Below are 17,291 nucleotides of genomic sequence, written 5' to 3' on the forward strand. Positions count from 1 at the left end.
CCATTTTATTAAGAAACAAAAAAAGATTCTTATGTAGAAATGATATAACTCATACCTGAAGCTTATGATTCTTCAACAAAGGATGATAAAAAGCTGGCTGCTTTTTGATATCAACACAATCAATAATATCCCCAAACTTTGTCTGTAGATAATAAAATTATCGTAGATTATGTCAACAACAAATAAACAAAAAAATGTGGATTAAGTTATAAATAATATAATACTTGGATAGTCCTAATTGGAGTCTTGTTGATGAGTTTGAGATGCCTCTCCAACTCCAATTCTTCTAGTCTAGATATATGTGATGATGTTGCATCAACTTTGTAGATTACTAAAAACAAGCACAGGATTGATAGAATGGTCATTTTGACAAACTTACAATCCACTCCAATTTAGGGGCATTTCTTGTAGTTCTAAATGTTTTTAGATCTTTAAATACCTTTGTTATCATTTTTAAATTGGAAGTGTGAAATTTTTTTGTCTTAAATTAATAAAAGTAATATAAATATAAATATTATATTCGACGACCTTGTTAGAGGCTAGAGCATCACATAGTTTTTATACATAATTAAAGAAGTTGCATCCTTGTTTCATAATGTTTTTTTTTATGTTTTTCAAATATTTTATTGTTTAAAAAGGAAAAGGGGCGTCACTTTTGGTAATTACATTAAATGTCGAATTTAGTTAAATATTGTTTTTTAATATGAGTAATCAGATTGAGTTGGTCATGGGATGTAAAACAATGGCCACGCAAAAAAAGATAAAAATAAAATAAAATGCAATTAGCTTAGATTGGATTGAATCATCAAATTGAGTTGATTTGTCTGAACTCATACCCCTATTTTCTTATGTGCCAGTAATTAAATTGAGATTAAGTCATCCTCATATTTTTCAATCTAATTATATTGTTTTGAAATATACAAAGATAATTAAAATATTTTAATTTTAAAACTTAAATACATAATTATAAAAAAAGTAATAGATTCCTAAAATTGTTTTGTTTTTTTGGTACATTAGAAAAATTTAAAATATATAGATTAAGATGGATCACAACATAGTCTCTAGGTCCAAGGGATTTTGTTAGTGCATCAACAAGTTGTAAATTTAAAGCAACAAACAAAAGTTTGAGTGTTCATTTGATGCATTATTCTCTTACTGTGTCATAATCGAATTCAATATGTTTTGTATGCTAATAAAATATTGGATTCGATGCCATGTAAATTGCTGATTGGTTATCACAATACATGGTAGTTGGAGTAGAAGGAAGCAGGTGCAACTCATCAAGGAGATAGGATAACCATTTTATTTCACAAGTGATGATTGCCATAGCTCTATATTCTACCTCATATGAACTCTTAGATATTGTTCTTTGCTTCTTAGATTTCCAAGAAATGAGAGAATTCCCTAAGTAAATGCAGAATCCACTGACAGATCTTATAGTGTTTGGGCATGAAGCTCAATCACTATCATTATATGCATCCAAACGAATTGTTGAGTTTGTTGGGAAGAAGAGACCCAATATAGGAGTTACTTTGAGATATCGAAGGATTTTTAGTGCACAATTATAGTGAGTGGAGGTTGGTTTAGCCATGAACTGAGTTAGTTGATTAATAGCAAAGGTTATATATCTGGTCTTGTGTTGGTCAACTACATTAACCTACTTATGAGTCTTATGTAGGCAAGAGCATCATGATATGGTATGCTTGAATCTTGATGTAATAAAATCAACATTGTTCACTATGAAAAACATTGTTGATTGTATAGATAAAACGACATTTACTTTATCGAGTGCTATTAAAAATCATTCCCTTGAACTACGCATATATATTTAACAGTATCCAACATATTTTGATTGTTGAATTTGCATTGTTAAAAACAATCATGACATAGTGACGTATTAGTTTTCAAAACGACGAAAAAGGCATTATGATTTCAATTTTAAGTTTGAAAAATAGTTTGCTTCACTACAAACTCGACCTTAACCACCATTATTTTTACCATTGTCGACACTTTCTCCTCTACAATTAACTCCTCCATTTTTTGCACCTACACAAACCATCATTAATTTGTATGCATATATTACACCGACTACGTTGCAGGGGATATGAGTGCAATCTTTTAAACAAAAAAGGTGATGAGTGTAATTACATTAAACTCCTATAATTTAGCTAGAATAAATTGACCATTTTTAAATTTACATATACAACTTTATTATAAAATCACTCTTCTCTTTCGTATATTCAAGCAACATCTACTTATACTAGTCGGACTTAGCTCCCATAGTATATACCATATTTTGTAGATATTTTGTGAGGTTAAACAATGTTTTATCATTTCTTCTCCTTTAAGCCGTAAGAAAAGATCATTGCCAATTTGTCATACTTAACAATGTAACATGTGTCAAAATTTATCTCGCCACCATTCCCTATATGATGAGTAAACACCGTACAAATGAAAGTAAATAGATAATAAATTGTGAAAAACTCATTTTAGTTTGATACAAAATGCACCAATAATTCTAAGAAGATTTGCTGAAATATACAAAAGAGAAAAGTGATTTCATAATCAAATTCTATATCAAGTTTATAAGTTATTAATTTACTTTAGCTAATGTATAATTATGAGTAAATTACACTGATGCCCTTTGAAGTTCAACTTAAACTTACAATTATCACTATTTTTTGTTTAAATGATTATACTCATCTCTCCTGCACGGTAGTCACAGTAAGGTATGCATATAAATTCGGGGTAGTTTGCACAGAAACAATGAAAAGAGAAATAATTTGTATAATTTTATTAAAAATAAAATGTGTGAGTATAATTTTACTAAAATTTAGAGTGTGTGAATATAATTTATTCTTCTAACTAATATGAATTATAAAATGGTTATAATGTGCAACAAGTCACCAAACCCACCATCCCCACAAACATTTTGGCAAATATTCAACACTAATTTTACTCTTTTGGACTTTTGGTCATGCCTGTGAAGCAATAATAAGGGAGAAAAGAAAATTACAAAATCGTGGAAATCCTTGATTTTTCATGCGTGATTCTTAGTAAGGTCAAACAACCATTTGAGTAGGTTAAAGGGGCAAGCATGACCCGTTATTGTATTAATGAGGCATTGGCTAATTATTTAGCATTATCAAAAGTTAACTTACAACTTAAGAAGTTTATATCAAATAATTAGCCGACGTGAATAGAATATAACATTTGTTTACATTATAAAACGACCAAATCAATTTTAGTTAGTTACTAGTAGATGTTTTGGAAATATGGCTAAACCATTTAATTATTTTCATGCACTGATCCTCTTCTTTTTCATTTTTCTAATTTATCCCAACGATGCCCATAGTAAGTAAATCTTTCCCCCTCCTTTTTCATTGTTCTTTCATAATATTTCAGATATATTTTCATTTTCATTCCCATTTCGTAAGACTCCTTCATTTTTGGTATTAAATGATTGCAGATTACCCATGTAAAACCAACAGAGATTGCGAGGAATATTGTTTGGGCCACGGGCTTCTTATTTTTTTGTGCCTAAATAATCAATGTCGTTGTTTCTAATATCCAAGTTGAATAATTACTTTTTCGCTTTTATGCCTCTCTCGTAGTTATTAATAATAGAAACCTGTTTCAATATTTGCAATAAGCTATGTTGGGCAACGGTTATGTGTAATTATTAAACCAATAGTTTAATTTACTTGTACATTTAATAAGCATGTATTTGAGGAGAGTCATTGCAATTTCCTTATTTATACAAGTTACCAGAGAATATTTCATAAAGATTACATTAACTAATAATCGAATCACACACGAAGCTATTAAAAATTGGAGGAGGTAAACTCGAATAGGTAGTAATTTCCATCAATATTTGAGTATTGCCTATATTAGTGGTCGAATACACTATAGCAACCTCAAATTGATGACCCTGAGCATGACATTATTTCATCATATTTACTAAAGTAAACCATTCCTCCTAACATATGATAACCATTCGGAATGGCACGAAACAAAATGGGTAACAATAATTCTCGTTAGGTATTTAAAAACAACAGGAACTAATGACCTTCCAAGTAATCCAGATTTTAAAAATAAACTTCTAGAAAAAAAATATAGTTAAATATCTCCGTTCCCATTAATTTACATGTAAGATATATATTCTATGTTCCCATTTGTATCCAAAACTAGTAAACTAGCTTCTTTTACCCGCACACATTTACGCAAATGTGTAAACCCTTTCTTATTTCTCACTACATGCATCCACGCAACGATGTAACAACTCTTACTAAATTGACATTGTACTAGAGCGATACATAGCATTACTTCTAGACAATAACATATCATTAATATTTCTATCATATTATTAATGGGTAACATGCGTATATTCATGGGTCCGGGAAATCGCATGTCAGAACTGGGGTGTTACAAAAAAAGACCCCTGCAATATTTTATTCCCCTTTAAGGGGAGCCTTCCACGACTCGAACCTATGACCTCTTGGATAAATAGTCACCATACCACTAAGTTGCTACCATTAAGCTAGTGACTATTTATCCATCAAAAGTTAACTTACAACTTAAGAAGTTTATATCAAATAATTAGCCGACGTGAATAGAATATAACATTTGTTTACATTATAAAACGACCAAATCAATTTTAGTTAGTTACTAGTAGATGTTTTGGAAATATGGCTAAACCATTTAATTATTTTCATGCACTGATCCTCTTCTTTTTCATTTTTCTAATTTATCCCAACGATGCCCATAGTAAGTAAATCTTTCCCCCTCCTTTTTCATTGTTCTTTCATAATATTTCAGATATATTTTCATTTTCATTCCCATTTCGTAAGACTCCTTCATTTTTGGTATTAAATGATTGCAGATTACCCATGTAAAACCAACAGAGATTGCGAGGAATATTGTTTGGGCCACGGGCTTCTTATTTTTTTGTGCCTAAATAATCAATGTCGTTGTTTCTAATATCCAAGTTGAATAATTACTTTTTCGCTTTTATGCCTCTCTCGTAGTTATTAATAATAGAAACCTGTTTCAATATTTGCAATAAGCTATGTTGGGCAACGGTTATGTGTAATTATTAAACCAATAGTTTAATTTACTTGTACATTTAATAAGCATGTATTTGAGGAGAGTCATTGCAATTTCCTTATTTATACAAGTTACCAGAGAATATTTCATAAAGATTACATTAACTAATAATCGAATCACACACGAAGCTATTAAAAATTGGAGGAGGTAAACTCGAATAGGTAGTAATTTCCATCAATATTTGAGTATTGCCTATATTAGTGGTCGAATACACTATAGCAACCTCAAATTGATGACCCTGAGCATGACATTATTTCATCATATTTACTAAAGTAAACCATTCCTCCTAACATATGATAACCATTCGGAATGGCACGAAACAAAATGGGTAACAATAATTCTCGTTAGGTATTTAAAAACAACAGGAACTAATGACCTTCCAAGTAATCCAGATTTTAAAAATAAACTTCTAGAAAAAAAATATAGTTAAATATCTCCGTTCCCATTAATTTACATGTAAGATATATATTCTATGTTCCCATTTGTATCCAAAACTAGTAAACTAGCTTCTTTTACCCGCACACATTTACGCAAATGTGTAAACCCTTTCTTATTTCTCACTACATGCATCCACGCAACGATGTAACAACTCTTACTAAATTGACATTGTACTAGAGCGATACATAGCATTACTTCTAGACAATAACATATCATTAATATTTCTATCATATTATTAATGGGTAACATGCGTATATTCATGGGTCCGGGAAATCGCATGTCAGAACTGGGGTGTTACAAAAAAAGACCCCTGCAATATTTTATTCCCCTTTAAGGGGAGCCTTCCACGACTCGAACCTATGACCTCTTGGATAAATAGTCACCATACCACTAAGTTGCTACCATTAAGCTAGTGACTATTTATCCATGAGGTCACGGGTTCGAGTCGTGGAAGGCTCCCCTTGGAGGGGAATAAAATATTGGAGGAGATATTTAAGTTTAATGGGTGGCACGCCTAGTATATGCATAGGCCTGAGAGGTCGCATGTCATAATTGAGGTATAACAATATCCACCAAATGCACTCCATGGATACCTAATTTTATTTAACCTAATATTTTTTATATATTTAAAATTATTAGAAATAAAAATGAAATAAAACATTCAATATCTACACGTTACTTTTCATGATATTTATGTCCACAGTTATAAATCTTACTTGAACTAGGAAAATTTAATTTGATTATTTAACATAATAATTCTATCACATTTAAATATCAAAAAATTTATAACAATATGAATCATACTTAGACGCATGAATTATTAATTTTTTTTGGGGACCTTCCATTGGTGGCTACATAATCTAAGAAAGCTTTCATAAGATTTTATCAAGACTGAAATAGTGTACCCAAAGCATCAATTTATGCATAGTCAAAACATAGAGTTAGTGTATGTAAGAGGTTCCCATGATGTGATATATAAGAATGATAAGTGTTTAAAGTCTTACCACCTATAATTGTAGAGACTACTTTCAAGATTTTAAACACTACCTTGAGGTTACACAAAATAACAACCTTATCATTGGACTGATGTTCATCCTCTAATTTATGAAAGTAATGTTTACTTGTAAGAGACACCATCAACTTTGCCCCACACTATGGAGTGTCAACAACAAATAAATTGAATCCTAAAGCTTCATCAATAAAGCCTAATCAAGATGAATCCAATAATACTCAAAGCACTTAAAGTTTCTATTTTAATAAAGTTAGTTAGTTTTCTGTTTTTTCTGGTAGCTATTTTTAGCAGTATGAGTTATATATATGTATTTGATTCTTCCCTCAGAGAATCAAGAATTGGAGAATATTTACAATACTTTTTCGTTTACTTTCAATAATACACAAAGGTATTTCTTCATTTGGTTTCTTCTTCTTGTTGTTCATTTTTTATTCCTTTGTCATCTTCAAGCTCTTGCATCAAGTCATGGTATCAAGCTTGTCTTCACGATTCTATTATCATCTTATTTATTTACGATGGAAAGTTACAACTTTCACATGGTATCAAAACACTTTCTATAAAGGTGTATCTTCTATGCCATTCCCTTTCAATCACTTTTATCACAAAACCATCACATAACCTTCCTTTTATTAGAGATAAAGTAATTTTAGCTTTTTATTGTGTAATTAGTAAAGTTTCATTATATAGAAACTTTAGTTAGTTAAGTAGGTTGGGAAAACTACTATAAATAGAAGATGTTGTAAGACTTTGAAGAAGTGTGTGTTGTATTGTTATGTTTAGATTCATTCAATACAAAGAGGTTATTCATTGATCTATTCCATCTTCTAATACTCTATATACTTTCTTTCTCTCTCAATTCCATTGCCATTTTGTTACTGCATATGAGTGAGTGTGCATTGTGTCTGCAAGAGTGTGCTTTAATTTGGCTTTGGTTTAACAGTGGTATCAAGAGTTAGGAGGAGCAAGATTCTGTGTGGTTCTTGTTCAAAAAGATCGAGGAAGAAGGCAGTGAAAGAGCAAGCTGGTAACTCTACAAGAAGGGGACAAGATGGCAAACATCAATGGATTCTCCATGACACTACCAATTCTAGATTCCAAGAATTATGAAAGATGGAGGATACAAATGCACACCATCTTTCGATTCTAAGAAGTGAGTGAAGTAGTGCAGAATGGATTTCAAGAAATAGGAGTCAATGCAAGTCAAGCTCAAAGAACACTCCATAGGGAAGCAATGAAGAAAGATTGTAAAGCCTTGTTCTTACTCCATCAATATGTTGATGGAGCCAACTTTAAGAAGATTGTTGGTGCCAAGACAACAAAAGAAGCCTGGGATAGCTTGGAGAAAAGTCATGAAGGGGCTGATAAAATCAAGAAAGTGAAGCTGCAAACCTTGAGAAGAAGGTATGAATTACTTCAGATGGAAGATAATGAAAGCATATCAACATACCTTGCCAAGATTATGACATTAACTAATCAGATGAAGGTTTGTGGCAAAGCATTCAAAGTAAAATCAGTGATTGAAAAGGTGCTAAGGACTCTAACTCCTAAGTTTGATCACATAATTGTGGCCATAGAAGAGTCCAAAGACCTTGACAATTACAAATTGGAGGTAACTAATCAGATGAAGGGTTGTGGCAAAGCATTCAACGTAAAATCAGTGATTGAAAAGGTGCTAAGGACTCTAACTCCTAAGTTTGATCACATAATTGTGGCCATAGAAGAGTCCAAAGACCTTGACAATTACAAATTGGAGGAATTGCAAAGCTCTCTTGAAGCTCATGAACAGAGATTGAAAGAGAGGCATGTAGATACCAATGAAGATCATGCACTACAAGCTCAACAATCCAAGAAGTTTGTTGGTCAGTAGAATAAGAATAGAAGGAGCAAAGACAAATGGCAGAATGAGAAGTGCAGAAACTGCTTAGGCTCTAGGGGTGAAGAAGGTTCAACATCATCATCACATAAACAACTTAACTCTGCAACCAATTCCTATGATCACAAGAAAATTTCAAACAAAAATCTTGTGACCAGAAGAAGAGGTGACAAGAGCAAAGTGCAATGTTACAACTGTAGGAACTATGGGCATTATGTTGCTGAATGCAGAGTGAATAGAGGATCAAACAAGAAAGATGAAGAGGTCAAGTTAGCACAAGGTGATGAGTCAGATGGTGAAGAACACTATCTTCTGATGGCAATAGTCAAGAATACGAATGAAGATTCTGATGTGTGGTACTTGGATACAGGTTGTTCAAACCATATGGCTGGAAAGAAAGAATGGTTCACTTCTCTTGATGAAACTACAAAAAGCAAAGTTAAATTTTCTGATAACAGTGCAGTCTCAACTGAAGGTATTGGAAAGATAGTGATACAAAGGAAGGATGGAAAGAAGGGATACATCTCCAATGTGCTATATGTTCCAAAAATGAAGAGCAACTTGATAAGCCTAGGCCAACTACTTGAAAAGGGCTACTCAATGGAGATGAAGGATGGTATGCTCAGAGTTTTTGATCAAGACAAGAATAACATCTTGAAGGCACCACTATCCTCAAACAGAACCTTCAAGATAGGTATTCAAGTTGGTGATCAAAGATGCCTCTTGTCAACAAGTGAAAGAGATTCATGGTTGTGGCATCAAAGGTTTGGACACCTAAATTTCAAAAGTCTGAACCTATTGAGCAGAGAAAGCATGGTGACAGGTTTACCTCAAATCAAGGCACCAGATCAATTGTGTGAAGAGTGCATCTCAGGTAAACAAACCAGAAATTCTTTTGTGTCACTAATACCTACTAAGACTGTGTAGGCTCTGGAGGTGGTGTACACTGATGTGTGTGGACCATTGGAGGTTAACTCAATTGGAGACAATAGTCAATGGACGTGTTTTTCTCATAAACACACCAAACATTGGACATGTTTGTCTCTTGGACGCATGTGTCACTAGATACAATCGACCCTTTGGATGTGCATGGTCCTTAGACGATCATAGTTCTTTGGACGAGAGGACTCATTAGACGAGTTTAATCCTTTGAATGCATAGTAGACCACAAAATAATACCAATTTTGCTAATATCATTATGCCAAAGTTATAATTTAACAACACTCATTTTTGGGATTCAACATCACTTTCAGACGCTATCTTTCTGAGCATAGTAGAATGTGGGTAGGATTCAACATCGCAAACGTGAATGCTTTTATATGTGATACATACAACAACGCCTCCTCTAGCAAGCACTATTATGGTTAAATTAATTCCTATAGGTGTTGTAAAACATGCTTAAAATGACTAATTTGACTCACATTTGAAATTTATGCGGACAATTTTGGGTTTTTCAATTTTTGAGGGATCAAACTCGTAAAATCAAAAAATATGAAAATCTAGAATGGTTAATTACTCTTGATTATAAGGTACACTGATTATTAATATAGTCGATTATTATGCTTCATAAAATGAGTTTATACAAACTCTAAGCATGCTAAGCAATTTTATTCAAAATTTTCAATGTGACAATTTCAAATCAAATAAGTAATTGTTGATGAAGATTAGAGAATATTAATCTTTCTTGTGTTATTGGAAAAAAAAGTTATTTGACATATTAAATCAATCATGAAGTAATTATTAAGCAAACTCATGATCATATTTGTTCTACAAAATTTAAATAAAAACTAACTTTTTCCAAAAATAAAATCACACAACTAATGAGTCATATGTAATTACAATTATGAAAATAATTCATTTTTTATAATCACAATATTATTACATTTAAAGGAGTCAAGCTCTAAAAATCTAAAATATATTTTAGTCAATATGACTTTTCTTATTCATTTACCATATATGAAATAATAAAAATATTTAAATTGTTATTTTGTTCTGTCGGTTTTTGAATCTCTAGAACTGTGAACCGGATTAATCTTAAATGGTTCCTTCAAAAAACAATTGAACCGCAAAATTGAACTACATTTTTTTAGTTTAGTTCAATCTCACTAGTTCCATGATTTTAAATTGGAATTGCTTAAACCTCTATTAATATTTATTACTAAAATGTCAAAATATTGCAACAACAAAAAAAAGGTTGTAAAATGTAATGGTGTTGAGGGGAAAATGGTTTTGCATGACTAAAGTAAAGCATCGGGGATTCCAAACCCAAACAATCACCCTTCCTTATTCATACTGTAGAGACAATTATTTATTTTAAATACAAAATTAAATGAAAAATCGCTAGAAGGAGGGTTCGAACTTCCGACCTTGTGGTTAACAGCCACACGCTCTAACCAACTGAGCTATTCCAGCAGATGTCAATGCTCTAATATGCTACATATGTATCTCCTAACAACATTATTCTATTTATACATTTATAAATAAGTATAGTAATTTCAGTCATTTATTAATTTAATGGTGTATATACATCTATATGTTTTAATAAAAATTTCAGTCATTGAGGAGTTGGTGATGATAGAGGTAATGACATTAGTGATGGCATGATATTGGTAATGAATTGATGAAAATAGTGTATGTGGTGGTGGCAATGATAGTAATAGTGATATTGTTGATAGTGGTGGTAATGATAGACTAGTTGTGGTGGTAACAAAAGTGAACTAGTAGTAGTTGTGATGATGGTGAGAGCGTTGTAGTTATAGTGATGATAGTAGTAGTGGAGGAATAGTTTCCGGATTTGGTGTAAAGTAAACGGTGATGATAATGATGAAGATGTAAAGCTTAACAAGAATGCGAAAAGGTGCATGTGATATGATATGATATGTAAGTAAGGGAGAAGGAAGCATAACACTTACCCCCATACAATGGTAACCACAATGTGCCTCAACAGTCTCATGAATAAAAGGAAGGTTAAATAAGAAGAATACAGTTTCATGTAACAAGAAACTTCCCAAACATGCCAATTCAAAATCACTCAAATATATATATGTTGGAACACTTATTAAACCTACACATCAAACAAAATGAATAGGTTTGGATGAAAAGAGTTGACATTAATTAAAATTTCAATCCACCATTAATCCTATCTGAAAATCAATTGCTCCTTCTATGGTCAAATCCTTTTTTAAGACTATATTTAATATGAATTGACGATTATTATAATGTTGCATTTGATTTATGTAACCGACCTCACCCAATATGATTGATGTTTTGTTGTTGTTATATATTTAACATGGATTAATAACAATGTTCTCTTGTCTCTTTTGTGTTTTTGTGCCTTTCCCCATAACGCAATCAAATTCTACCATTGATGTATCCTAAAAACATTAAATCAACAACATCCAAGCTTTATTCTAGCAAGGGAAGAATAAATCAAAATTTATAAATCAAGCCAAGTCTAATAACACACCATAAATTATATGTTTCAGTGTACACTGTTATAAAGGAATTACATCAAATAAACTCAATAAGCAAGACACAACTTGAGAGTTAAGACACAAGAGATAACCAAAATATATCTAAAGGAATATGGCTTAGGAAACTCTTTTATATATAGGTTTGAATTTGAGCTATGAGTTGCCAAAATTATCTGATTTGTTTTAAATATAAAAATATAAAAGAAAGGAAAACTACTAGGCTTGTATAAGTTATTTCCTGTGAATTTGGTTTACAGACACTTATTTATCCCTTTTATCTAAAGATAATTGAAATTGCAATATTGGAATTCTAGAATTGGAACAGATTAGCAACAACGTGACAGTTTGGCCGAGTGGTCTAAGGCGCCAGATTTAGGCTCTGGTCCGAAAGGGCGTGGGTTCAAATCCCACAGCTGTCAATTCTTTTTTATTTATTTATTTCTAAAATCACATATTTTTTTCATATATATTATCATGATTCTATGCAAAAAGTTTATTGTGCAATGAAACATCATTCTCACTATAACATGAGAAAAACAAAGAAGAAATTACATGGTAAGTTTATTGGCATAATTTCTTCTTCTTTTTTGAAGATATTTTTTATTTATAATAAATAAGCTTTATTTAAAATCACGTGAAGAACTTTATTGTATTCTACAGTACAAATGAGAAGGAATGAATTCTTCATCATCTATACAAATTTAATGAAATTACTAGCAAGTCTTGGTACAATAGCATCTCCGAATAAAGCCACGACAATGTCCTCCAGTAAACTTCTCACGAGTAGTGCAAACACGAGCACAACGTTTGCTAAAAAAACAAACTCCCCTAAATTTGAGGCTCCTACTTTAACAAGTCTTTGCTTCGACAACCATTCTAGACCCCATTTCTGATTAAGTCACAAAACAATAACACAAATAAACAACAAATTTAAAAACTGAGTTATATAACTCACAATGACAAGGAAATAAACTTGGATTTGATGAATAAAAGACTGTGATTTTGATAAATTCAATTTATAGAATGATAATGAGTGATGCAAATAAAGTGGTAGGTCTAGCATACAAGGATCTTGCTTAATAAAACATTAAGATGATAAATGTATATATTACTATTCTCATAAATGAAGAGGTTCAAATATGCAATGCAAACAATTTCAATAACATAGATTGAAAACATAATTTGGGATATAAGCTATCTAACCTTCATCTAAGGTTCATATTTAATGACGTTTAAAATGCAAGTCATGGGATGAGGAATAAGATATAGATATAAATAAATCATTCTGAGTTTACAGTATGGTGATTTTTATTTCTTTTTATAAAAAAATGGTTATAACCTGCAAAGGTTTTACATTCCACACTTAATTTTTTTACTACTTTTGGTTTTTTGGTCTTAATTGGTAATTAAAAGTGTGATTCGAAAGACAACAATATCTCTAGATATATTACATGTGGTAGTTTTTTATAAACAAAATGACAAGATTTATAAGGATTAAAAACTCAAGGGATTAATAAAGACATTAGATTCAAACTTTGAAAGGATAAAATAAAATTATTTTATGAGAACTTAAATTAAAAGATATTGTATTAGAATAAATGTAGCCCATAAAAATTAAACAATTGTTTTGGGTATATCGTGTAATATAATCATGTTTAAAACTTTGAGATAAAGTAAGGTAGACCAGGATAAATAATAGTCTTTCATTTAATTTATTAAAGAAGATATATAGTGGAATGAAGATAAGATAATTGCATTTATTATTTAGAGACTTACCAGTGGCTACGAGAAGTAAAAGAATGACAAAAATAGTGGAAACTAAAGGAATAGAACGAGCCATGATGAAGAAGAGAATTTTTGTAGTGGGTTTACAAATAATTTTAAAAGAAGAGGTTGAACAAGTTGGAGTTTGATGAAAAATGTAGATTATAATGTATGGTCTTATATAGGACAATAACTTTAACTAATCTTATAATTAAGTTTCTTCTTCATTAAGTTTGGTTTTGCTCAATATTTGATGTTTACTATTTTAAGATTCACATTATTTTTTAAATTAACTTTCTAGAATCACATTTCATTCTTCTTATTACCCGTCTCCTTATAAATTCTTAATGTTCCTAATTTTCCCTTTTAGAAATTGAAGAACTCCTCATTACATAATTTTTTTTGCTTATGATTAAATATTATTTCAGTATGTTTGTTGTGGTTCCTTTTAATAAAAATTGAAATGTAATTAATAGAGAAGGATAACATTACATTTCAATCATATCAAATGGATATATCCAACTAAATTGACATCAATTGGTATTATTACCTTTTCAATTTCATTCATTATCTCAACTTTCACTTTGTATTTCATATTCTCACTTTAAATTTTTTATTTCCTATTCTCACTTTAAATTTTTATTAAATTAAGATCAATTATAGGACATATAAATATAGCTAATATTAAAAATTTGTTCTTAAATATATAACATATATAAACTAATAGAAGAAAATGCAACATTTGTAGAGAATCACCTACCTGTTGTGAGAGATGGCAGAGAGTACTAATAACAACAATTTATTCTTAATTTAGAGTTAAGATACAATATTAGATATGTCGGGTAGAGACAATATAAATGAGTGAAATCACTTCTCAACCTAGGTTATTTAATTATTAAAAACATGTTAGAATATATAAATTATTGTAATAAAAACTTAAATTTTAATAATATAAAAATAAAAATAATAGTATAATAGAAATACATTTATTAAATAATATAAATATATTAATAATATATTTAGTTATATTTAATTATATAATAAAAATAAAAAATAAAAAATAAAAACATTTATTATTTATTGTGCAATAATAGAAATAATAATAAATAAAATGATGCATTAAAAAGGGAAAGGAGATTTACATACGACTACCTAAGAAGAAGACAAATATTTTGAAGAATCTCATTATTCTCATAAGCTAAATATGTTAAAAACACCTTTTGTAATAAAGTCTAAGAGTGCAAAGAACTTAGCTCATTCAATGAGTCAACGCATCTAAAGGACTAAGCTTGTCCAAAGACTAATTGTGACTAGTGATATCTGATATGTGTGTCCAAAAAGCTAAGCTAGCACATCTAATATCAATTGCAAATGTTATTTATAAATGGATATTTGTTTCAGAATTGTTGTCACTTCTATGAAGATCACCTTGAAGAACTTTGATGTAAGAAGACCACTTTTGAAGAGCTTTACATCTATTTGCAAACTTTTACTGAATGATGCTTTTATTGATATCCAAGCTGGTAAAAATGATTTTTGAATCCATTTGATAATCACTTTGTTACTACTATAACCTTTTTCTTTTGTGAAATTTCAACCTGGATAGTGCTACTATTTGTTTCTTCTACCTCTGGCCTTCAAAATGAACTATTATACATAACAAGAATAGAGATTTGCATGTATTCAGTGAAAATGAGATTTTGAATGTGTTCAATGAAAATGAACTTTATTACTGTTATATACTTTGGTTAGAATGATATATTTTTGTGGTCCTGTGCTGTTAAAACTGTTGCTATCAATATGACTATGGATTAATAGCAATTTGAATGCTCGTATTATATTATTATGCTCTTATCGGTTTTTCTACTTTGTTTGCTCTCTCAAAATGTCTCTTTTAATTTCATAATATTAAAAATTCAATCAAAACCCTAATTACCATCTCATTTATCATTTCAGCATCAATTTCCAAATTTTCACTTGCCCTAAAAGGCCATATATTATAGCATCTTTGTATTTATGGTTGTCACATATTTTTGAAGTTCTACCTACACTTTGTTGACTTTTCATTCATCAATAACGGTAAGCAAATTCACAAGTGTGCGACCCGATTTTTAGTTGGAAGACCGATTCTGCGACTTAGGAAGATGCAAACTCGATTTCAACATTTTCTAATTGATATGGAGTCGTCACTACGTTTTCTACAGATAAAACGTAAAAAAACTCTCTATTAAGCCCAAATAAGATAAAAATGGTCTTTAAACAAAGATTCTGAACTCGAGCGTCGATTACGGATGAGAAAAAATATTAACACCTCGTCTACTTGTATTAAATAGTACCATCGCTAATCACATAGACTTTTATACCCTTAAAAATTATTTATTTAAAATTCAATTATTAAAAAAAATATTTTATTTTTGTAGTTCAGGTTGAAAGATTGATTAATTTGTTTGCTTGATTTTTGTTTATTTGAAAAATATCGAGTTGATTTTTATTGATTTTAAAATATTTATAATATATGATTGTTTTAATTCAATGGAACTAATAGCTTAGAGACGGCGTTTGTGATAGTCTTTCTTCCCATTTTCAGATAAGTAAGAGACGATTCGAACCATAACTGTACTATAAAAATTCCATAATTAATTAAGTGATAAGATAATTTTGAATTATTTTTTATATTGAATTAATAGCTTAGATACAGTGTTAGTCGTAGACATTCTTCTCATTTTCAAAGAAGTTATAGACGACTTGAACCATGATCTTACTATAAAAATTTCATAAAATTCATTTAGATGATAAAATAGTTTAGAGACGATATTCTCATTTTAAAAAAAGTTATAGATAACTTGAACCATGACCTTACTATAAAAATTTCATAAAATTCATTTAGGTGATAACATAGTTTTTAATTGTTTTTATATCGAATTGATAGCTTAGAGATGATGTTGATCGTAAAAAAAATTCTCATTTTCAACGAAGTTAGAGATAACTCGAACTATGATCATACTATAAAAATTTCATAATTTCTTTAGGTGATAACATTCATAATAACACCATTACAATTGTCAAATGAAAGCAAAAAAAACTTAGAGCAAAATTTAATTGACATAAGTGATGACTAAAAACCAACTGTCTTTGTATGCATATTATAGATTTAAATAACTGTGCCTTAGCTGATATGTCCACCCTTGTGCATCTTGTTCTTAAACAAATTTCATATCTTAACTACATGTAAGTACATTATAGTTGATAACACTAAACTTCTTACAATTATGAAAAATCAAACATGTACCACTTGAATCAATATTCATTGTGTTTTCAATTTAGTTTAAAGACACTTATTTATCCGTGTATCTAAAGGAATTAATAATTAATCGTATTAATAAAGAATGATACAAAGATACATAGTAATAATTGAAACCGACATATGATGATTCCAGAATTGGAACAGATTAGCAACAACGTGACAGTTTGGCCGAGTGGTCTAAGGCGCCAGATTTAGGCTCTGGTCCGAAAGGGCGTGGGTTCAAATCCCACAGCTGTCATTTTTTATTTTTTTATTTCTAAAATCACATATTTTTTTCATATATATTATCATAATTTTATGCAAAAAGTTTATTGTGCAATG

General features: G+C 30.2%; 2 protein-coding genes and 3 non-coding genes across 5 annotated transcripts in view; 2 read left to right on the forward strand and 3 right to left on the reverse strand.

The window, feature by feature from the left end:
- Positions 1-388, reverse strand: part of LOC109332761 — a 1,980-nt gene extending 1,592 nt beyond the window's left edge. The window contains exons 1-2 of the mRNA XM_019567785.1: positions 225-388; positions 56-142 (exon numbers count right to left, since the gene is read on the reverse strand). Coding sequence (XP_019423330.1) covers positions 56-142; positions 225-365 — 228 coding nt within the window. The 5' untranslated portion in view covers positions 366-388. The remainder of the gene's footprint in view (positions 1-55; positions 143-224) is intronic.
- LOC109332757 overlaps positions 1-9,365 on the reverse strand; it is a 27,463-nt gene extending 18,098 nt beyond the window's left edge. Inside the window, exon 1 of the mRNA XM_019567778.1 lies at positions 9,351-9,365. The gene's annotated coding sequence lies outside the window, so the exon portion shown is untranslated. The remainder of the gene's footprint in view (positions 1-9,350) is intronic.
- Positions 10,768-10,841, reverse strand: TRNAN-GUU. Its single transcript has one exon. It is a non-coding gene; the product is annotated as a tRNA-Asn (tRNA).
- TRNAL-UAG lies at positions 12,242-12,321 on the forward strand. The gene has a single exon. It is a non-coding gene; the product is annotated as a tRNA-Leu (tRNA).
- On the forward strand, positions 17,129-17,208 carry TRNAL-UAG. The gene has a single exon. It is a non-coding gene; the product is annotated as a tRNA-Leu (tRNA).

The sequence above is a fragment of the Lupinus angustifolius genome, chromosome LG18 (assembly GCF_001865875.1).
Source record: "Lupinus angustifolius cultivar Tanjil chromosome LG18, LupAngTanjil_v1.0, whole genome shotgun sequence".
Taxonomy (NCBI): Eukaryota; Viridiplantae; Streptophyta; class Magnoliopsida; order Fabales; family Fabaceae; genus Lupinus; species Lupinus angustifolius.